General features: G+C 52.2%; 4 protein-coding genes across 7 annotated transcripts; 2 read left to right on the top strand and 2 right to left on the bottom strand.

Moving 5' to 3' along the window:
- Window positions 1-1293: 1293 nt before the first annotated feature.
- Window positions 1294-7724, top strand: SLC37A4 (solute carrier family 37 member 4). 3 transcript variants are annotated; one of them, XM_032428078.1, is made up of 11 exons: window positions 1321-1371; window positions 2001-2107; window positions 2580-2922; window positions 3756-3988; window positions 4296-4539; window positions 5028-5186; window positions 5436-5521; window positions 6034-6147; window positions 6363-6428; window positions 6768-6906; window positions 7037-7658. In XM_032428078.1, exons 3-11 carry the CDS (start codon window positions 2775-2777, stop codon window positions 7201-7203), a joined length of 1356 nt encoding a protein of 451 aa, XP_032283969.1. In that variant the 5' UTR covers window positions 1321-1371; window positions 2001-2107; window positions 2580-2774; the 3' UTR covers window positions 7204-7658. The 3 variants fall into 3 exon arrangements, with proteins under 3 accessions (XP_032283971.1, XP_032283968.1, XP_032283969.1); XM_032428077.1 differs by lacking the exon at window positions 2001-2107 and having other exon boundaries at window positions 1300-1371; XM_032428080.1 differs by lacking the exons at window positions 2001-2107; window positions 6363-6428 and having other exon boundaries at window positions 1294-1371; window positions 7037-7724.
- Window positions 7725-8324: 600 nt separating this feature from the next.
- Window positions 8325-11274, bottom strand: TRAPPC4 (trafficking protein particle complex 4). The gene is made up of 5 exons (XM_032428076.1): window positions 11047-11274; window positions 10697-10871; window positions 9980-10083; window positions 9213-9339; window positions 8325-8728 (listed from the first exon to the last, which is right to left on the bottom strand). Exons 1-5 carry the CDS (start codon window positions 11219-11221, stop codon window positions 8650-8652), a joined length of 660 nt encoding a protein of 219 aa, XP_032283967.1. The 5' UTR covers window positions 11222-11274; the 3' UTR covers window positions 8325-8649.
- A 333-nt stretch (window positions 11275-11607) lies between these two features.
- On the top strand, window positions 11608-14041 carry RPS25 (ribosomal protein S25). Its single transcript, XM_032428083.1, has 5 exons — window positions 11608-11718; window positions 11935-12030; window positions 12563-12746; window positions 13761-13860; window positions 13956-14041. The coding sequence occupies exons 1-4, from the start codon at window positions 11716-11718 to the stop codon at window positions 13853-13855; spliced, it is 378 nt and encodes a 125-aa protein (XP_032283974.1). The 5' UTR covers window positions 11608-11715; the 3' UTR covers window positions 13856-13860; window positions 13956-14041.
- A 41-nt stretch (window positions 14042-14082) lies between these two features.
- Window positions 14083-20766, bottom strand: CCDC84 (coiled-coil domain containing 84). 2 transcript variants are annotated; one of them, XM_032428082.1, is made up of 11 exons: window positions 20585-20766; window positions 20306-20469; window positions 19803-19901; window positions 17689-17755; window positions 17555-17617; window positions 17165-17229; window positions 16913-17018; window positions 15932-15962; window positions 14472-14561; window positions 14260-14392; window positions 14083-14175 (listed from the first exon to the last, which is right to left on the bottom strand). In XM_032428082.1, the coding sequence occupies exons 1-11, from the start codon at window positions 20702-20704 to the stop codon at window positions 14103-14105; spliced, it is 1011 nt and encodes a 336-aa protein (XP_032283973.1). In that variant the 5' UTR covers window positions 20705-20766; the 3' UTR covers window positions 14083-14102. The 2 variants fall into 2 exon arrangements, with proteins under 2 accessions (XP_032283973.1, XP_032283972.1); XM_032428081.1 differs by having other exon boundaries at window positions 14083-14392.
- Between the last annotated feature and the right edge of the window lie 859 nt (window positions 20767-21625).

Here is a 21625-nt window from a genome sequence, read left to right as displayed (position 1 = left end):
AACAGTAGTTGAGATTTCAATACCTTACTTGGATTGATGGATAGAACTTCTAGATGAGGGCGCCTGGGTGGCTCAGTCGGTTAAGCGTCTGCCTTCGGCTCAGGTCATGATCCCAGGGTCCTGGGATCGAGCCCCGCATCGGGCTCCCTGCTCAGTGGAAAGCCTGCTTCTCCCTCTCCCACTCCCCCTGCTTGTGTTCTCTCTCTCTCGCTGTGTCTCTCTCTGTCAGATAAATAAATAAAATCTTTAAAAAAAAATAAAAAAAAAAAAATAAATCTTCTACTGAGGGGTGCCTGGCCTATTCAGTTGGTGCAGCATGTGACTCTTGGTCTCTGGGTTGTGAGTTCAAGCCCCATGTTGGGTGTAGACATTATTTTAAAAATTACAATATTTAAAAAAAAAATCTCCTACTGAGTCCTCACAACAAACCTATGAGATTTATAAGAAACTGGGGCTCATAGAGATTATTACCCAAGTGACATTGTTAAAATGTAGTGGGTCTGGGATTAGAATTTAAGGTTTATTTCTGGCCAGCTACTTTAAACACTCCGCCTATTATATCTTTTTTTAATTATTATTATGTTATGTTAATCACCATACATTACATCATTAGTTTTTGATGTAGTGTTCCATGATTCATTGTTTGCGTATAACACCCAGTGCTCCATGCAGAACGTGCCCTCCTTAATACCCATCACCAGGTTAGGTTAACCCATTCCCCCCACCCCCCTCCCCTCTAGAACCCTCAGTTTGTTTTATCTTAACCCGGTTCACAACATTGTGATTTCAAGTTAAATGTTCATATTGTGCTTATGGGGACTGCCTTAATTTCTTTTTTTTTTTAAGATTTATTTATTTATTTGACAGAGAGACACAGCGAGAGAGGGAACACAAGCAGGGGGAGTGGGAGAGGGAGAAGCAGGCTTCCTGCCGAGCAGGGAGCCCGATGCGGGGCTCGATCCCAGGACCCCTGGATCCTGACCTGAGCGGAAGGCAGCCGCTTTTAACGACTGAGCCACCCAGGCGCTCCGGGACTGCCTTAATTTCTTACAGAAAAGACTGTGCTCTCTACAAGAGCTTTCCCAGACTGTGAATAACACGGGAACAGTGATTGGTAGTGGGAGGCACTCACTAAAAACGGATTTGTTGAACCCCACCAGTTAAGAAGGGAACATACGAATGCAGCCCCTAAGGGGCGCTGTCCTCGCCCAAGGACCTGTACCACCCGCAGGGTTAGGACTAAGCGCCGAGGGGTGGACTTGGCTCTCAGCCAGCAGTGCGCAGGCAGAGGCCCCGCCCCCAGCGCACGCGCATGCGCCAGGGGGCCCCGCCGCCCCGCTCTATCCTACTCCGGCTCCCGCCGGCGTTCAGGTAGCCGGCTGAATGCGGGGGAGGGGCGCCGCCTGAAGGCGGGGTTGGAGGGGGAGTCTCGGGTGTTTGGGCTCCTTTGTTAGAGCCCCAACAAAGGTTGCCCTAACTTCCGATACAAACCAGAGCTGTTCCTGCAGCTGCCCCTTCCCGGGTGGGGGGCAGTTCCTGGGTCTGGGGGCCTCCGAGGTGCTGCCCGTGACCAGCACGGACCTGCTTCTTTTTGTCGCACCGGTTCGGTGTCTCCGCACCTCTCCAGCTCCCGCACCCGCGCCCGTGGGCTTCCAGCCCGAGTCGGGTGACCCGGGTAGCTTGAGGACACGGGGCTTGGCAGGTGCCGAGAGCCTGCGCCTGGCCCCATCGTGCCGGGCTGAGCCACTCGGAGCCCGAAGCGAGGAGCCTGCGGGAGACTCCGTGCGGCCGCCTGCTCCGCTCGCGCGTACGCCTTCTGCTCCAGTTGCTTTCCCAACTGAGCGGAAAAGCCGGGGGCGTGTTGCCGGGGCCCTGGGAAGAGGGCTGGCTCGACACTGCCGCCTGAAGTCCGCGGGGTGCACCTTCCCGCCCACGGGCCGTGCTGTCACCGACCCTGCAGCCCCCAGCCGGCCAGAGGGCACCCCATCCTGTCGTTACAGGGTAGAGGGACCAGAGACCGCTGAGTGGCCCCACCACGACCCCAGCCTTTAGGGGGGCTTTTGGCGCAACCCAGGGCCTGCAAAGGGGAAGTTTCTCCTGCTCACAGGTCTGCAACTATCCATAAACAGTTACACCCCAATGTGTGCTGAGCATTGGGAGTTACTTGAGTCAGTCCTAAGACTTGGGAGTCGGGTTGTTGGGGGTATGTGTCTAATTGAGTGTGTGTGTGGGAACTAACCCAGCACCTAGTGCCATGCTTGGCACCCAGTAAGCCCTCCCTAAACTTCGTGGCTGAATGAATGAGAAGGCAGGTGACTGAGGGAGCAGGGCTAGAGAGGGCATCTCTGCTTATCCCACCCCTGCCTCCCCTGGGCTCTGCAGACAAAAGTAATTAGGTTGAGCCTTTAATCACAGCTGGTTTCACAGGCGGGCAGACAAGGAAAAGCGGAGAAAAGCAGAAGTTCTGGGGACACAGCATGCTGGCCGGTGCTGGGTCACGGGCAGTGCCTCCCTCCGGGACCCCCTCCAGCCCCCACCGCTTCCCCCTCAGTAATCGGCTGTTTTCTTGTCTCCCTCAGGACACTGGGTTCCCTACAAGCCGCCCCAGGCTTAATGATTGTCCAGAAGGTGGCTATAAAGGGAGCCTGGGAGGCTGGGTGGAGGAGGGAGCAGAAAAAGCCTAACTCAGCAGATCGGGGCACTGAGAGAGCCACCGGCAGGAGCTGTGGCCGGAGGCTCCGTGTCCCCACCAGTGGGGCCTGCTCCCTTCCACCATGGCGGCCCAAGGCTACGGCTTCTACCGCGCTGTGATCTTCGCAGCCATGTTTGGAGGCTACAGCCTGTACTACTTCAACCGCAAGACCTTCTCCTTTGTCATGCCGTCGTTGGTGGAGGAGATCCCTCTGGACAAGGATGACTTGGGTGAGCCCTGGAAGGCAGGGGCGTGGGCCCTGGGACCCAGGACGAGTAGGACAAGTTGGGTGTCTGGCAGTGTGGAGGGTGTGTGCACAGCAGAGGACAGGGAGCGGCCTGCAGGTGCCGCCTGAAGGGACTGACCGTGTACCTGTGGATGGGCGAAGAACTAGGCGTGCGCTCTGTGTGCCTGAGGAGCGCTGCTCATCTGATGTGTCTTTGTGGGCCTGTGACCCACGAGTGCCCCCAGAGGCATGGCTTATTCTGAGTGTGCTTAGGGGCACTCTGAGCACAGTTTCCACACTGCTTGGGGGCATGCTAAGCCCGCGGGGTGCGTGACGGCCACTGACGTTGGGAGCCACGGGAACTGGGGAGTTGGCAAAATAACTTCATGTGGCCCACCAGGTGACATTTTAGGAGGAAGAAGGCCCTTGACTCCACTTCTAAGCTCTTCACCCCATGTTCAGAGGTGGGGCAACAGAACTTCCAGAAGCCCTGGGTTGGCATCCAGTGTGAGGGGGAAATGTCATCAGGCCTTTGTAAATCCCAGGGAGGGGGGCTGCCCTGTTCTCCCTTCTTGCCTCCTGACAGCTGCAGATGGACCTCTCCAGGAGGCTGAAAAGTCATGGGTCAGCCTGGGGCTAGCGCTGGTGGTGAGGAGGAGCGGGGCCCCGTGATTCCAGCACAGGCTCTTCCTAGCTGTCTGGGAGGGAACCTATCTCACCCTGCCGGGCACCCCTACACACATGACCCCATGCCTTCCTCCATGCCTCCTGTGCCTTTGCCCCGGCCCCTAACTCCCCAGGTGTCCTGCTTCCTGCTCTCTCTCCCCACCCCTGCAGGGCTCATCACCAGCAGCCAGTCGGCAGCCTATGCCATCAGCAAGTTTGTGAGCGGGGTGCTGTCCGACCAGATGAGTGCTCGCTGGCTCTTCTCTTTGGGGCTGTTCCTGGTTGGCGTGGTCAATATAGCGTTTTCCTGGAGCTCAATGGTACCCGTCTTTGCTGCTCTGTGGTTCCTCAATGGCCTGGCACAGGGGCTGGGCTGGCCTCCGTGTGGGAAGATCCTGCGGAAGGTGAGTGTCTGCTTCCGGGGAGCTGCTTTAGACTAGCACAGAGGATGCCTAAGGAGCATGTGGGAGTACCAGCACCCCCACCCCAGAGCAGCTTCCTTGGGAGCTCCAGTCCGGCTCCTATTGCTTGTCAAGATATTTTAGGAGCTAAACATGGTGGGATCAGGTGGCAGATGAGGGCATAGGCCCTGCCAAGTAGAAGCGCCCTCTTCCTCACCCCTGTAACGTGAGCTCCTAGGGCTGCCCCACCTGACCCTCACCTTCAGCGTGTTTAACGTGGGGACCTACTCTGTCCCCCTCTGCCCTACAGTGGTTCGAGCCATCTCAGTTTGGCACTTGGTGGGCCGTTCTGTCCACAAGCATGAACCTGGCCGGAGCACTGGGCCCCATCCTGGCGACCACCCTGGCCCAGAGCTACCACTGGCGCGGCACGCTGGCCCTGTCCGGGGCCCTTGGTGTGCTTGTCTCCTTCCTCTGCCTCCTGCTCATCCACAACGAGCCTGCCGACGTCGGACTCCGAAACTTGGACCCCACCCCCGCCAAGGGCAAGAAGGGTGAGCCCCCACCCAAGCTGATCATGGGGCCTGATTCATTCATCGTTCATCAGGCAGACTCACTGAGGACTGGCTGGATGCCTGGCCCTGGGCTAGCCAATGGCTGTAGGGGGAGGGGCGGTGATGGCGAGTTGGCGGGGAGTAAATAAAACTCCCTTCCAAGAGACACATAAGTACCAGACAAGTGGCAGAGGCAACAAATGCTGTGACTCACGTTATATCCTGGTCCTTCCTCACGGCAGAGCCAGACTTCCCGCTCCTGGACAGCATCCTAAGCTTAAGTGGCTTGGCTGCTTAGTTTTTCTCTCATTTGCTGAGACTTGCGGTGGAGCGGACAGGGCAGAGCGGTGGCTGAAGGGGTACCTTCCTGCTGGTCCCTGGCTATGTGGATGGACTCTGGCCCTGTGGCTGGTTAATGAGTGGTGGGGGCTCAGTCGGGGCAGAACAGCAAGAGCAGAGCCTGAGGCCTGGCCTCCTCCTGCCCCCAGGCTCCTTGAAGGAGGAGAGTACCTTGCGGGAGCTGCTGCTGTCCCCCTACCTGTGGGTGCTCTCCATTGGCTACCTCGTGGTATTTGGAGTAAAGACCTGCTGTACCGACTGGGGCCAGTTCTTCCTCATCCAGGAGAAAGGACAGTCAGTCCTCGTGGGTAAGATGAGTGTTGGAGCAGGGCGGGGCCTAGGGAGCAGGAATCAATGAAAGGGATGGGAAATTGAGGCCCAGCTTCTCTTTATCCCTTTCTTCCTTCCCTGAGGCCAGGCACCACCCAGACAGCTGTGGCCGGTCACCCTGGGGACCCTGTACCTCTCTGGGTTACAGCTGGTCTGGGACAACCCTAGTGTGTTTAACACCCTTCCACCCCTCCTTTCCCTCTTCCCACCACAACTCCCTATGCCAGGTAGCTCCTACATGAGTGCGCTGGAGGTTGGGGGCCTTGTAGGCAGCATTGCAGCTGGCTACCTGTCAGACCGGGCCATGGCAAAGGTGAGCGCGCAGAAGGGACAGGAAGGAGGAGGGTCCCTTTAAACCTCCCCAGCATGACTGGGACAGGCACCAGAGAGGCGGGAGCCCTGGGGCAACGGGCAGGTTGGCATATGGGTGGGGGGAGGTTGGAATGATTCCAGGCTACTCTCACTTGCTGAGGGTGTGGAGGCAAGGTAAGGCTCCTGGGGAGAGAGTTTGAACGGATGTCAAGGAGAGCTAGAATTTCTCTCAGCCTGGCAGTGGGCTTCTCTACAGCCCCAGGGCAACTGGGGTTGAGGAGAGGCTAGGTGCAGCTTGCCAGCATATGTCCCCACGGTGGAGGAGGGGACGTGGTGGAGTTTGGCCTCAGAATATAATGAGCAGGTCCCAGGGCCTCCCAGAGCTGCCCCGGGGCCAAGAACTGTGGTGGGATTGCCAAAGACCTGTCAGCAGAAGCCCTGCCGTGTCAGAGTCCAGAGGCGGAGGTTCTCTGCTGCTTTTAGGGCCTGACATTGCTGGGCCTGTATCCACAGGCAAGGCTGTCCATCTATGGGAACCCTCGCCACGGCCTGTTGCTGTTCATGATGGCTGGCATGACCATGTCCATGTACCTCTTCCGGGTAACTGTGAGCAGTGACTCCCCCAAGGTAAATGAGGCGGGCCTGGCCCGCCGCCGGCACAAGGATGAGAGAGCAAGGGCCACTGACTGTCAGGCTCCCTGTCCCTGGCTCCACCCTGGCCCAGGCCTTTCTCTGCCTCTCAGATTTCCCTTTCTAGTTCTGGTTTACCTCGTGTCCTCTGTACTTTGGTGCTCCTCCTGGACCTGGGGCCCGGTTTTCTTCTCTTCCCTGTGCTCCTCTAGGATGTTGCTTTCTGGACTTCAGCTCTTCACCCACTCGCTGAGCTCACAGGCTTTACGGAGCATGAGGTGCCTTATCTGTGGTTTTCCTCCTGGTTTGTCTCCCCCTTGTCCTACTCTGTCTGCCTTGCCCTAGCATCAATTCTGAGAGAGCGCATCTAACTGGGAGGGATGGCTTCTGTCGCTCCTTCACCTACCCACCCAGGCCCTCAGGTTGGCTGGCTCAGTGTGGCCCCACTCCTCTAGCTTGGCCTTGTCAGTTTTATCAGGAAGCGGGATGAGGGTGGTCACTTACTATCTCCTTACTACAATCATCTGTTCCCAGGGCCAAGCATTTTCCTCCCCTCTGGCAGTGGTAGGTAGGTAGGCTTTCTCAGACTCTAAATGCTACCCTGCACGTCCTTGCAGCTCTGGATCCTGGTGTTGGGAGCTGTGTTTGGTTTCTCTTCTTACGGTCCCATTGCCTTGTTCGGAGTTATAGCCAATGAGTGTGCCCCTCCCAACTTGTGCGGCACCTCCCACGCCATTGTGGGACTCATGGCCAACGGTAAGTGGTGCCCTCTAGAGTGTCTACCTCTCCCCCACTGTGCCTTGCACATAGGCTAGCTAGAGGCTGGGGCCAGCCCCACTGACTCTAGCCTCCCAAGTGACCTGGGCTCTCCCCTCCTCCTTGGCAGTGGGCGGCTTTCTGGCTGGGCTGCCCTTCAGCACCATTGCCAAGCACTATACCTGGAGCACAGCCTTCTGGGTGGCTGAAGTGATCTGTGCGGTCAGCACCGCTGCCTTCTTTCTCCTACGAAACATCCGCACCAAGATGGGCCGAGTGCCCAAGAAGGCTGAGTGAAGAGTACAGGCTCCAGTGCATCCTCTCCCACCTGTGGCCTTCCCCTGCACGGGGCTGGGGGGAGAGGGGGGCAGAGAGAAAGAAAGGGGGGCTGCTCCGGCTAGCATTGAACCTTTGATTTCCTCTTGTGCGCCTTTCCCCTCGCCCAGGTGGTGCTGGAAGTTACCAGTGGCTAATGAGGTCCCAGCTCCCCATCCTGTGTTCTATTTAAAAGGCAACTTTTGTTCTTGGACTCCATTAGCTCCTATTTCCTGCCTTCAAACAGGAAACCCCTGCAGTCAGGCCCTCCCACGCCATCCCCAGTAGAGTGAGGCTCCTCTTGCAGCTGCAGGGTACCAGTGACCCATGACTGCTGCCCCAGGGCCTCTTAGCACTGGCAGCGGCTATTGCCAATACCTTCGATTCCAAGGGGAGAGGAGGCCATCACGCTCACCAGTACCCTGTGGGGACGGCGGGGGGCGTGGGGTGTGGGTGGGAGGGGGGAGGACTTGACACAGATTAAAACTAGATTTGATACTAAATACTATCAGTGAGTCATTCTTTCCAAAGGGGTACTACAAGCCAGAGACTGCTTTCTTTGGAAAATATTCTCTTGAGACCTGCTTTTTCCACCCCAAAAGGGGCAAACTTCATCTCCTTGGGGTGGGAAACCTGACATGGACTCCTTCAAGTTTATGGCTCCTTTGCCTTCATTTTCATTAATTCAATGATCATTTTACAGATGAAGCACTGGGTTTCAGGCAGATGAAACCATTCGATGGAGGAAGGCAGTGTAACAGTGGCTCCCGGATAGTGTAGTCAGAGAGCCTGGCTTCAAACTCAGGTGCTTAGTAACTAGCTTTGAGACTCTGAGGCAGAGAGTCTGTACTTTGGTAAATCTATTGTCCGTAACAGAATGCATCCCAAGGTTAGGGTGAGGGTTAAGTTAAATAAAGCAGTAAAGCCTGGCTGTAAACACCTGATAAATACCCCACCATCATCACCACTGCCACCACCACCTTAGAAGTCAGCAATTCTGGAACTAGACCCAAGGCTCCTGACTCAAAGCCCCATGCTCATTCCTCAGTGAACAATTACTTGTTTTCTACTAGAACGTATCTCATCTTCCCAGAATTCCCTTATCATTCCTGTCTCCCCACCAGAGCCTTTTCCCCCCAAACCATTAATGAGGATAGCGAACACAGATCAAAGGAATGTTTATTAAGCATTTATGGGCCTACTCCCTCCATAAATAAACCTGTACAGAGTTGGGAAGTAGGCTCACGGTAGATACAGGAGGGCAGAGAGCATGGCATTAAGGCTCGGGGATCGGTACGTGTCATCAGGCTCAGCACCCTCCCATTTTCAAGTACACTAACGAGGCTGCGGGGATCTCCATTGGAGTGGATACAGCAGGATCCCTGCTGTAGGATCTCTCAAATTTGGGGGATCCATTGTGGGCTCAGCCTATGACCCAGGTCCAAAAGTTCCAGCCTTCTCTGCCACCTCCAGGGCTAACTTCAGGTTCTGGTCAAACAGCTCACACCTAGGCCAGACCCAAGAGGCACAAATGAGGACAAAGTGTGAGGTCTCAGACTCTCCTCCCCATCCTTGGGTGCCGAGGTAGAGCCAGGGGAAACTTGCTTGAAGGACATGAATGACAAGAAAAGTCTTTGGTTTCTCAAAATAGCAAGAAAAGACTAGCTCACTTTTGTTTTATTTAAAAGTAACTCTTCGGGCGCCTGGGTGGCTCAGTTGGTTAAGCGACTGCCTTCGGCTCAGGTCATGATCCTGGAGTCCCGGGATCGAGTCCCACATCGGGCTCCCTGCTCAGCAGGGAGTCTGCTTCTCCCTCTGACCCTCCTCCCTCTCATGCTCTCTGTCTCTCATTCTCTCACAAATAAATAAAATCTTAAAAAAATTTAAAAAAAAGTAACTCTTCTTATCCTTTTGAAAAATGAACTCAGGGAAGAGCACAAAGGGAGGGGTAAGGACGCTTTGACCAGTATCTGGGGAGGGGGACCGCCTACCTGATGGGCATTTCCAGGGAATAGAATGGATTCTTGAGGGCAAAGTCTGAGTAGATCTCATAAATCTTTCGTAGAAGAGAATCTATTCCAGCTTGCCTAGGATCTGCCAGCACCACAAACTTGATCCCTGGAGAAGGACCAAGAATGGTTACAAGAGGGTACAGAATGCAGCCAATAACATCATCCTGTGTGCATATGGCATTTTCATAAGCCCATTTTTATTTTTATCCTTATTGCTCCATAAAGCAGGAAAGGCAAGATTGTGAATCTCTAAGACCAGACCAGAGAAGTGACTTTATCACATCACCCAACTGATTGAGACCACGCTTTGACATCTAGCTCTGTCACTTAATTCCTAGTCTGTGGTCCCTCAGCAGCAAGTGCCAGGCAGCGGGCAGACTCAGGCAGTTTTCAATTATCCCCATTAAGGGAGTGAGGCAATCACACGATCCAAAGGTCATTCCCATTTGGCATTCAGGTTTCATTCTGAAACACACCTTCCGAAACGTGTGCAACATGAGATACCATTACGGTGAGTTTTATCTGCACACAGGATACCCAGGGCTGAGCATTCTGGGTGGTGTGGACAAAATTGGCATCAGATTAAATATTGGCTTTGGATTCACAAAACAAATAGACGTATGTGTCTGTGCAATTGTCCCAGGAAAAGTTAACCACCACCCCCTTGCTTACCAAAGTTGTCTTTGGTCAGTCCCTTCCCCCAACCTGCCCCGCTGCAGCCCTTTGGCCTATCTGGAGACGCCTACCTGTCAGTGTCTGGAAGCAGTGCAGTTTGAACGTGTCGGTCTCCAGCATCTCAATGCCTGAGCTGCCCTGTTCTGGAGACAGCTGGGAACCGATTGCGAACAGCCTATTTGCAAAGGAGGTAAGGTTGGGAATGCACCCCGCTGTTTTGAGGGAGGAGTGCTTCTCTAACTTTTCCACTGAAGCGACCCTCTCTGCTGAGTTCACATTACACCCTGAGAGGTCAGAACAGGCCGTGTCAGTTGCCCAGCAGCAACAGCACCGAAATTTCTTTAAAATTCATTTGAGCTCTGCATGGATTTTACACTCACACTTTGCCGTAAAACATTTTACATTGAAAACTTTGGGTAAAATTACCACTGGGAATGCGTGCCATGGTTACCTACCCCACAGCTGTGATTACCCAGCACACCTTCTACTATCGTTGAGAATGAGAAAAGGTCTTAAGGATCATTTAATTCAGTTACCTTACTTTATTTAGAAACAAACAGGGAAGAGAAGTTGACTTGTGCAAGGCCACACCACTGCCGGTATTACCTAAAACCTAGTCATCTGGGTTAGTTCTTTTTCTTTCACAACTACAAGAACTGACAATTTAAAAGGAGGCGAAGAAAGGTAAGCACGGCCGCTCAGGAGACTTCCCGCAGAACCACACTAATCCAGCCGGCCCAAGGGCCAAGTGCAGGCCCACAGGCCCTAGGAAGGGCTGGGGGACTTACGAGTGGAACATGGAGGCCAGCATGAGCTTCTCATTGGAGGTGAGGCGGGGTCGGCCGAATCGAATGGACACCGGGTAATTGGCAGGGTTGCCCAAGTACTCCAGCACCTCTTTCCCATCGGCCGTGTACTTGCCGTTCACGTCCACGCCATTGATGGCCAGCACTGCGTGTCCCACTGCAGAGGTGAGGCTAAGGGTCAACGAAGCCCCAGCGTGGGGATTCCGCCGAAGGGACTGGCGACCCGGCCTCACCCACCTCTCCCTTCTCCCTCCGCGCCCTCCCCAGCCCCGCAGAGACACCAGCCCACGCCGCAGCACCGGGCCCGCCCCTCGGACGCAAGCCTAGCCCACCCCGGATGCCGTCGCGCTGGCCGAAGGCGACCAGCACACGCTCGTCGTGCAGCTTCAGCAGCAGATCAAGGGGGTAACTGAAAGTTTTCTCAGCCTCGGCCCGGGGCGCGTAGCTGTCCAACTGGTAGATGAGGCCGCCAGCTTTGTTCACCACATACACACTAAAAATCGCCATTGCGGCCGCCGCGGCTCCGAAGACGCGGATTGGGCTTGTTCCTGACGGCCCCGCCCCGGAACCGCAGCCGCGGGACCCGCCCCCCGCCCCCTCCTCCCAGCCCCGAGCGCGCTGGTTGCGGCGCCTGCGCACTTGAAGCACCACGCGTAGCGGGGTCGCCGGGGTCGTTGCGGGGCCTGGCTGATTGTTTTCTGTCTCCCGTTTCCAGGGCCAGGGAATACAACGTGTGGCTGCCTCACAACTAGCCGCAAAGCCCAATAAGTCGCAGGCAGGGTCTGGGGTGCGCGGCTCGGGAACGACTGCCCCGTCGCTGCGCCCCCCTCCCCGCGGTACGAGGGGGCCGGGCCTCCGGCCTTCCTCCGCGGGCTCCGCCCCTTGCCCCGGAAGCGCTCGCTGCGGGTGGAGGTTTCTGGGCCGGTCGGGGAGCGGTGCTTCCTTTCTGTCCGACATCTTAGCGAGGCTGCAGGGGTGGACGCTGCTCTCCCAGCTTCGCTATGGTGAGCTCTCGGGGGGGGGAAGCCGGTGCGGTCCTGAGAGCCGGGCGGTGCTGGGGCGGAGTTGAGGCGGCACCGGACGGAGGGCCCCCGACCCGCCGGGCCGCTTCTTCAGGCGGGCGGGCGGGGAGATGGCTTCATCCATGTGCTGCGGTGGTGGGGTTGGGGCGGTGCGGGGCTGCCCTGTGACCTGGCTGCGTTCCGCCTTTTTCTCTATAGCCGCCCAAGGATGACAAGAAGAAGAAAGATGCCGGAAAGTCGGCCAAGAAAGACAAAGACCCAGTGAACAAATCTGGGGGCAAGGCCAAAAAGAAGGTAGGAGTGAGCCGCCCCTCCAGGAGTGGGGAGTACTGGGGACGCGGGACCCATGTGGTTGTGGTAATAAGTGACCTGTAGAGCAAATGGCTTTTAAGGTTGTGCGGTCTAGAGTCCGATTGTTAGAGCTTGTGGTCTCATCACTGTTGCGTTTTTTTTGGGAAGAATAGGGTGGTACGCACTACTTAGAAGTTGAACAAGAGTGTATATTCTGATGTTTAGCACATGATATTTTAATTGGTGTCGTGGGGTTCAGCCTATATCCGAAATTCGCATAGACTTTTTTCCCCCCGTCTAACGCATCTTTGACGCCGTTAATGGTAACTACGCGTCCTTCTATTTTGTGTCCTCGTTTCAAATTACTTGAATCTTAGTTTGTAGAGTTTCTGTAAATTATGAATTCCATGGAACAGCCACCCTTGCAGTGTAGCACCACGGCTGTGGAAGAGAGTTCTCTGACACAGGGTGTTTGGGGAGGGAGGGAGTGATTTCTTCCAGGAGCACTGACTTTCCTTTTCCTTTTGGTGAGCAGAAGTGGTCCAAAGGCAAAGTTCGGGACAAGCTCAATAATCTGGTCTTGTTTGACAAAGCGACATATGACAAACTCTGTAAGGAAGTTCCCAACTATAAGCTTATAACTCCAGCTGTTGTCTCTGAGAGACTGAAGATTCGAGGTTCCCTGGCCAGGGCAGCCCTTCAGGAGCTCCTTAGTAAAGGTGAGAGGAGTGTGTTGTACTGGTGTGGTTTTTACACGTTAAATTGGCCTGCCCGTATTAGCCATTCTAAATGGTTTTTTGTCTTTTTTTTTTTTTTAAGATTATTTACTTATTTATTTGACAGAGACAGCGAGACAGGGAAGGAACATAAGCAGGGGGAGTGGGAGGGAGTAGCAGGCCTCCCTCCTAGCGGGGGGGGGGTGAGGGGGACCTAGATCCCAAGACCTGACTGAGCCACCCAGGCGCCCCCATCTTAAATATTTTTACTGGAATTTCCTAGAATAGCCACAGGCTGACCACTGGTTGTAATATTCTAACATCCTAGAGTAGACCCCAAAGCAGGGTTCTTGGCCATTTTTGTCCCATGGACCCCTATGTCATCAGTGAAGCCTCGGGATCCCTTGTTTTCAAATAATTTCATTTTAAAGAATTATGGAAGAAACCCAATGATGTTGAAATGTGGCTATGAAAATAGTAAAGCATTTTTTACTTAAGTATTTTTAAAATTTTGTGGTGGATCTAGTTACCATAATTTCATATGAGTATACATGAGTGTAAATATTTTAAGCTTCCTGTAGCGTCTAATGTGGAAATAGTGATTTTTAAGTTAAAGCGCTATGAGGGTAACCATCCCAACAGCAGGTAGTGGGCCCCTCATTTAGAAAGAATAAATAAAATTAGATTATCACCAAGAAATGTAGGGATGTGGGGCGCCTGGGTGGCTCAGTCGTTAAGCGTCTGCCTTCGGCTCGGGTCATGATCCCAGGGTCCTGGGATCGAGCCCCACCCGCATCGGGCTCCCTGCTCAGCGGGAAGCCTGCTTCTCCCTCTCCCACTCCCCCTGCTTGTGTTCCCTCTCTCGCTGTCTCTGTCAAATAAATAAAATCTTAAAAAAGAAAAAGAAATGTAGGGATGTTTCCCTTTGTTATTAAACTCTCATGCTCAAATTCAGTATTTCTAGCGTCTATGAAGTATTTCATAGTACTGTGTGAAAACCTTATTTTTTCTCTCTAGGACTTATTAAACTGGTTTCAAAGCACAGAGCTCAAGTAATTTACACCAGAAACACCAAGGGTGGAGATGCCCCAGCTGCTGGTGAAGATGCATGAAAAAGGTAAACAAGAACCCAGGGGCCCACAGAGTAGAAAGTATACATCCCACTTACATAAGGCTCTGCAATTCTGATTCTTTTATTTTTATTTTTTGCAGATCCCACCAACTGTACATTTTGGAAAATAAAACTTTATTAAATCAAATAAGCGGGTATGTCTCTTTCCTAGGAAAAGTAGTTAACAGAAAATAATAGGTATGGGTTTGTTGACTTGGCGTTATGCCTTATGGTGGTTGGAAAAGTTATCAGGAAACAGTTGGCTTTTTTTCTTTATGTGACTGTTTGTTCCTTGCTGCAGCTTCCGTTTTGAATTGATGCCTGAAAGGAAATGAAGGGTTAGCAGGATGAAGGCTGACATCTCCAAAGGGGTAGTGGTTTGGAGTCCTGGCACTGTATGCATACCTGGATTGCCAGCGGCGTCCATTATTCCAGACCCGGCCAAAAGAGGGCAGCCAGCCTACACTGGTGCTGGAGCTGTGATCAAAGTTGGCCCCAACTCTGTCTGGGGGGAGTTTCTTCAGTTTCTGTTTTTCCTCTACAAAGAAGTAAACTGTTTTTAAACGGTTTTGAGTAGGAAAATTTTAGAGAATCCATTCTTGAATTTGTTTACTTACTTTCTTTAATAAATTCTTCATAGGATGGTCCTATTTGTTGGTTTACAGAGCTGTGTTCCTCATCCTGGACCATCCAGGGAGGTGTAGCACCTGGAAAAGACCCATTAAGCAGGAATGAAGGCACTCTTCCAAGTTTCAGGCTACTGTGAAACATGCCCTAGCTATAAACTCTGACCTAATTGACAACTGGAATGTTCAAAAGCAAAACCCAGGAATTCTGGACCATGGGAAGTTGAGGGCCCTGGGCTAATTTAAAGCAACATTATCTTACGTGTGATATGCTGTACTGGTATTTAACAGCTTTGTTGACGCATAACTGACCTGCAACTGCACACATGTAAAGCGTATAACTTGAAAAGCTTTTGAGTGAAACCATCACAAGATAGTAAACATCACCACTATGTATCGTTCTGCCCCTTTAAAGTACTTCCTGCACCTCTCTGTACCTTTTCCCAGCCCCAGGCAACCATGGATATGCTTCTGTTAATCTAATTTGCATTTGCTGGTATGTACTTTTTTAGGTCTGGCTTCTAATAGTTGAGATTTATCTATGCTGCACTTAACAGTAGTTCCTTCTTTGTTGAGCACTGCTCTGTTCCTTCGCTGAGGCATATTTGGATTGTTTTCAGTTTCAGTTTGAGGGTACTGCAACTAAAGCTGTGACCATCTGGTGTGCAAGCCTTTGTGCAGACATGTTTGCTTTTCTCCTGCAGTGTCTGGATCATAATGGTGGGTGTGTGTTTAGCTTCCTAAATCCCTGAACTGTTTCTCCAATTGGTTCTGCCATTTTACATTCCCACCAGCAGTTTATGAATGTTTCTTTACGTACACAGTCTTTAATTTTAGCCACTCTGATGAACATCTTTTTATATGCCTCTACTGAGTTTTGAGAGTTCTTTATATATTCAAGATACAGGTCCTTGATCAGATAGCACTTTATCATAATCAACTTTATTCTTTAAAAAAAGTAATTGGGGCGCCTGAGGGGCATAGTCAGTTCAATGTCCGTCTTTAAGAGATTTATTTCAGAGCAGGGGGAGGGGGGCAAAAGAAGAGGGAGAGAGAATCTTTTTTTTTTTTTTAAAGATTTTATTTATTTATCTGACAGAGAGACCGAGAACAAGTAGGCAGAGAGGCACAGGGAGAGGGAGAAGCAGGCTCCCCTCTGAGCAGGGAGCCCGATGCGGGGCTCGATCCCAGGACCCTGGGATCATGACCTGAGCCGAAGGCAGCCGCTTAACCGGCTGAGCCACCCAGGCGCCCCAGGGAGAGAGAATCTTAAGCAGACTCCGTGCTGAGCATGGAGCCTGTCGTGGGGCTCAATCTCACGACCCCCAGATCAGACCTGAGCTGAAACCAAGAGTTGAACACTGAACTGACTGTGCCACCCAGGTGCCCCTAAAATCAATACTTAAAATAATTACCTCTTACCATCTGAGAAACACTGCCCTGGGCCTTACCTGAGTGGATGTTACCAATTCCTGGTGTATCCTGTAGTTGGAAATGGGGGAGGGGGGAGAAATCCCAGATAAGAAACTGATGACACTATGTTCCTAGCTAGAAAAAGGACAAGCCACAGGAGGGGGTGGAAGCACCACAGTGGTGTTCTGTGCCTTGGCTGGTGTTAAATTTTAAGAGCACAGATAAGTGAAAGAGTCCTGTCCCTCAAAAGACTCATGGTCTCAGTAATGAAGATGTTCAAAAACAGAGTGCCTACTAGGTGCCACGTAAGCAAAACCCTTTCCTCACAGGGCAGTATGTATCGTGGGGGAAGAGATTTAAGCATAAATTTACACAGATTACATTTAGAGCTTTTTACATGGTCCCATGTACATTTACAACAGGCGACCTGTTCACATAAGCCTTCCATGAAAAGTTGACCTTTGAGCTAGGCTGAAGAAAGGTAGGCCTATTATTTAAGGCAATGGCAATGACGTGCAAAAAACACAAGACAGTATGGCTGGAGTATACAGGACATCAGGTGAGGCAGTCACTTTCTGTGTTCAGGACAGGATTGCAGGGGGATAGAAACTTCCAGAAAAGTGATGGAGGACATCTAGCCAGGAGGTAAAATAGGCCTACTCATCGACAGGATGTAGGAGATGAAAGAGGAGGAAGTAACTCCACAGTTGGGGAAATCTAGGGATGGTAGGGGTTAGCCTCAGGTGCCTGTGGGATATTTACAAATGTCCTAAATTGAGCAGGAACTGGGGGTTCTGCAGAGGATGAGCTGTAGGAGTTGGCACTCCTTAGTGGCAGTGGGGGCAACAGGGGCAGATGTGATCACTGGAGGGTGAGGAAAGAGGTCTGAGAAAACACTATGGAGCGGCGCAGCAAGACACAAGAGCCCAATGGCCAGAATAGGTACAAAACCCAGGAGAGATGGGTGTCCTGGGAATTGAGGGGGCACTGGCCCTTCCTAAATGGCTTATCCATTGTACCTGATGGCCAATGAATGTGAAAGGTTGTCCTGTCTCCATCCAGTCAAGTGCTGGGGCGGGTGGCAGGTCCAAGTACGAAGGCTGCTGTGAGGTGGAAGCCACTAGACTGAAAAAGACAAGCAGGAGCCAGGCTGGCAGATGAGGTCCTTGAACCATGAGGATAGCAGAGATGAACTTTTCCCATTTTCCAGCCAAAAAGTTACAGAATGCTCTAACAGGCCAAACTCTCAAGAGATTCCTTAGCAATTTTACCTGTTAGTCCCTTTCCAGCTTCCAAGTGCTGAAGAGCCTTCTTCTGGGTCTGGCACTGCCTGAGGCTGAGTTTGATTCAGGAAAAATAAATGTGTCTTGGATGCTTAAGAGTCTGCCTAGGCCATGCTCCCACCCTCCAGTAGGAAACAAATTGGTATACTGGCCTATGGTACTGCCCATCTTGCAAACTTCCCTCCCTCCCAGCTCTGCCCACATCGCCACTGACAAGGCCTGCCCCCTGGCGGACAGGTAAGGGAATTCAAGCCGAGCAGATGAAGCATGGAGTCCATGAGTTCTTTTAGAAGAGCTGGTAGGTGAAATGCTGGACCTGGGAGAACCAGGGATCAAGTGGATTTGGATACTGCTCTGGCTCCTCCGAGGGACACCAACCTCTAAGACGGACCGAACCAGCTCCTGCCGGCTTTGCTCCACCTCACGGATCTGAGCTGCCATCTGTGGGGGAGAGGCTGCTCAGCTATGCACAAGGTCATGGGGCTGGGTCCTTCAGTGGCCTTTTAACTCACCTCTTTGATCACCTCATCTTCCTTTTCCTCATAAGTATCCAAACCTTTCACCATGGATTTCTTGAATCTAAAAAGAAGGGCAACTCAGCCAAGAACCCCAGTCCCTGCCAGTTATGAAAGCATCTTCAAAAGATCATTTTTTCTTCAAATTTTGGATAATTTCAAAATCAAAATAGAACAATAAACACCCATGTACCTTTCACCCAGATTCACTGTTAACGTTCTGCCATACTGGCTCCACTTCTCTACTATGCACACATTTCCTTTTTGCCAAATCAAAAATGGGCTTTAGAACATCATGAGACTTACACTTGTTTTATCCTACAATACACACAGAAAGGTATCAGAAAAATACTAATACTACCATCGACAATAAAACTACTAAGCAAAGCTCAGGATTCCTCCGCAGTACTTTAGTCCTTGGAAAATATCCTAAGGGTATACAGTCAGAATTTTGTGTTCAAGTTACTTGAATTCTTTTGTGATTGTTACCAATTTGATATATAGCTACGATAATTTGTCATTGTTTGCAATCAGTTTTAGGATTTTTTTCCTGGTAAAACACACGTAGGGGAATGGCTCTACCACAGTGCCCTGGCAGCCTTGCACCTATTTGGCCAAAGCCTAGAACCCCAGCATCAGAATCTTGGCTGAGCACCTGTGTGATGCTCCTGGAACACAAGAGGAAAGGAGCTGAAGGAAGCTGAAAGGAGCTGCTGTGGGGCCATCTCCCACTTGCCTCCTTGTCTCCTCCCACACACCCCCAGGCTGTCATGAGAGTTTCTTATCACCTCCCAGGTTCCAATGTAGTATGCAGCTTTCTGCCCACCGCTCTCAGATTAGAGCTGCAGGCCACAAGGGGCTCCCCAGCAGCAGGGTGTCACATTGCAGTTAGCTAGCCCTTTTTGTTTCAGAGGGGTCCTTTTTGGTGGGTGGGACAAGGACCTGGGAAGCTGGCACTTCAGATTTATTTTCTTTGCTATGTAATAACCTGTCTAAATCTAAAAGTGGCTTGTGGTATCTTTACCAAATCAGTCAGACTTGGCTTTGCCTTGTGCGTGTGAGCTTTAAATTTATAAGGTTCAAAAGTCAAAACTGGGGCACCTGGGTGGCTCAGTTGGTTAAGTGCCTTCGGCTCAGGTCATGATCCCAGCACATGCTAGGATCGAGCCTGGTGTCAGGCTCCCTGCTCAGCAGGGAGTCTGCTTCTCCCTCTCCCTCTGCCACTCCCCCTGCTCATGCTAGCTTTCTCTCTATATATATAAATAAAATCTTAAAAAAAAAAAACTAATAAAAAGCTCAAAGAGTCCATCCTCATAATTCTCAATTATGACTTTTTCTGCTAAACTATTCTTTATTCCCACCACACACCATTTGGAGCTGGGCCAGGGTGTAAGGAGTGAGTGCTTTTTGGCCTCAGTTCCCCATTTCCCACCCAGTCTGAACCACAGATTTGAAGACAAGGTAGTAGGATTTAGGCATTTCTCAGCATTCCCTCATTATTCTCCACACTGAGTAGGAAACAATAATAGATGTCATGAGTTTTTCTGTAATTTTGGTTCCGGGATCCCCTTGGGTTCCATTCCCCATAATCTCAATATTGTCCCAATAAAAGTAGTGTGAGGCTGTCTGTGTCCTTTTCCTGAAGCAGTCAGCACTCACGCCCACTCTGTGCTGACCAGCTTACTGCACTCCAGTTTCTCAGGGTCCTCTAGAGGCTAGTTAAAATAGAGTCTAAAACTATTCAAAGTGGGCACTGGGTGAGTACCAGTTGCTTGCACACACTATAAAAAGCCTCTTTTACTCCTAAAGGACCTTAATGTTCTCTGTACCACACATTTAAATAATCGATTATAGACAACTTTTATTATATACAGTTCTCTATTTGCTAAATGCATTGTAAATCCCATCCCCCAACTAGATACAAACCTTTAAAGGACTCTGTCATAGTTCTTTTGTGTCCAGTATAGTGCCTAGAATAATGAGTGCTATGAAGACAAGATACTTAAGAAGGCCCTACTGAACTTTCCAATTAGTAGCGAAAGCTCCAGTACCTGACACAGACCCAGAGAAGCCCCATTCTGTTATTTCATCTCTCATAATCAGTGACTTACCGTGCATAGTCCTGGGGGGAGATCAGAAACTTCTCTTTCATTTGGAACTCAGCCTTGTTCTCCCACCAGAATCTGTTGGTTGCTTTCTTGTGCTCTGGGCTGAGAATGAACGGATAATCTCAATGATAGATTACAGAATATTCCTCAGAAATCTAGGCATTAGGTAAGTAATGCACACTGACATCTGGGTTTCTGCCTCTGGGCAAGGCTGAGCGAATACTGTTACTAGTCTTCCAGATGTCCAGTCTCCCTCTTCCAATAAAAACGGGATAATCTGAGAGCAGATGATGGGAGGTAACCGTGAGCCAGCTGCCCAGCTGGCTTTCCCACCACTACCACCCGGACCATGGCAGCCCTAAGGCCTCCTCCCCTCAAGGATGCCATGCCTGTAAGCTGACTCAACCCACCCACCCAAACCACAAAAGCGTTCCTCCTCTCACTCACCGCCCCTCCCACGCACCAGTATGCGAAAGTGGGGATGAGGCTCCCAGGCCGGATCTCACCTGGCCAGATGCTCCAGCAGCCCCCCGTGCAGCACGGTCAGGTCTCCGTGGCTCAGGTGTTTCCGCACCTCACAGCCGCAGCACGGGCACCAGCAGCGCCGCTCGTGCTCGGGCACGTAGCGCTCCACCTGAGCGGCGCGGGTGGCCTTGCGGGCGGCCTCTACCTGCGGCGGAGAGGGTACCCGCTGGAACCCCCACGTCCCACCCTCGCGCCCTCCCTGCACTGCCGGCATCCCCCACCCCAGGCCGTCCGCGACCCCTTCCCGCCTCCGGCCGCACCTGGGGCAGAAGCCGCTCCAAAGCCGCCTTCAGCTGCCGCTGGTGCTTGCGACTGTAGACGTGTCCGCGACCACAGAAGAAGGTCTGGCGGCACAGGGGGCAACGCTGCGCCGGCGCCATGGGCCCAGGACTGGGTGTCCGCGACGCGCAGCGGCTCTTTCGCCATCCGGTGACCCCTGACCCCTCGGGGGCGGGGCGAACCCAGCGGTCCCCGCGGCCCCCAGCGGCGGGCAGGAGCCACTGCAGACCCATCTGCGGCTGCGCGAGTCCCTCCGGGCTCTCTGCAGACGTGCGCAGACAGCCGTCACCGCTCTTCCCAGATGCTGTCTACCCAAAGTGGCAGCACCGCTGTGCGCATGCGCGGGAAAGAGCGCGCGCCACAGTTAGGTGCCGCTGCAGGACCACAAGCCGCACGCATGTCGGGGCATTGACATGGACCCGCATCAGGCAGTGGAACAGATTGTAATAGTATTGTAGGGTGCTCACTGTGTGTCTAGAGAGAGCTTCACATTGACTGCCTCACTTAATCCTCACAATAGCCCTACGTGGCGTACTATTATTGCCGGTATTTTACAGATGGGGAAACTGAGGCACGGGGAGGCAGTAACCGTGTGGAAGTTTGCACAGGCGTGAAGCATCGCAGGCAGCACCTCTGGTGCTCTTCAGTTCCGGCTGGCGGTAAGGAACGCATGCTGCAGGCGGCCTTCATCTGAGACCGAATCACAGCCATACTCCCAGGGGATGTTCTGAGCAGTGGTTACTGCGAAGCTGTGAAGGGGAAGCTGTAAAAAGGGTGCAGAGTCATTGCTGGGGGTTAATAGACATTTTTATTCTGTAAACTTGCTCATCCAGTGGAATTTTCATTTTTTTTTTTTTTTAAGATTTTATTTATCCATTTCAGAGAGAGAGAGAGCAAGAGCAGGAACACAAGCAGAGGGAGATGGAGAAGCGGGCTCCCCGCCGAGCAGGGAGCCCGATGTGGGGCTCGATCCCCACAATCATGACCTGAGCGGAAGGCAGACGCTTAAGGACTGAGCCACC

This window comes from Phoca vitulina, unplaced genomic scaffold (assembly GCF_004348235.1).
Source record: "Phoca vitulina isolate PV1807 unplaced genomic scaffold, GSC_HSeal_1.0 scaffold38, whole genome shotgun sequence".
Lineage (NCBI taxonomy): Eukaryota > Metazoa > Chordata > Mammalia > Carnivora > Phocidae > Phoca > Phoca vitulina.
This window is presented reverse-complemented; position numbering and strand designations above follow the sequence as displayed.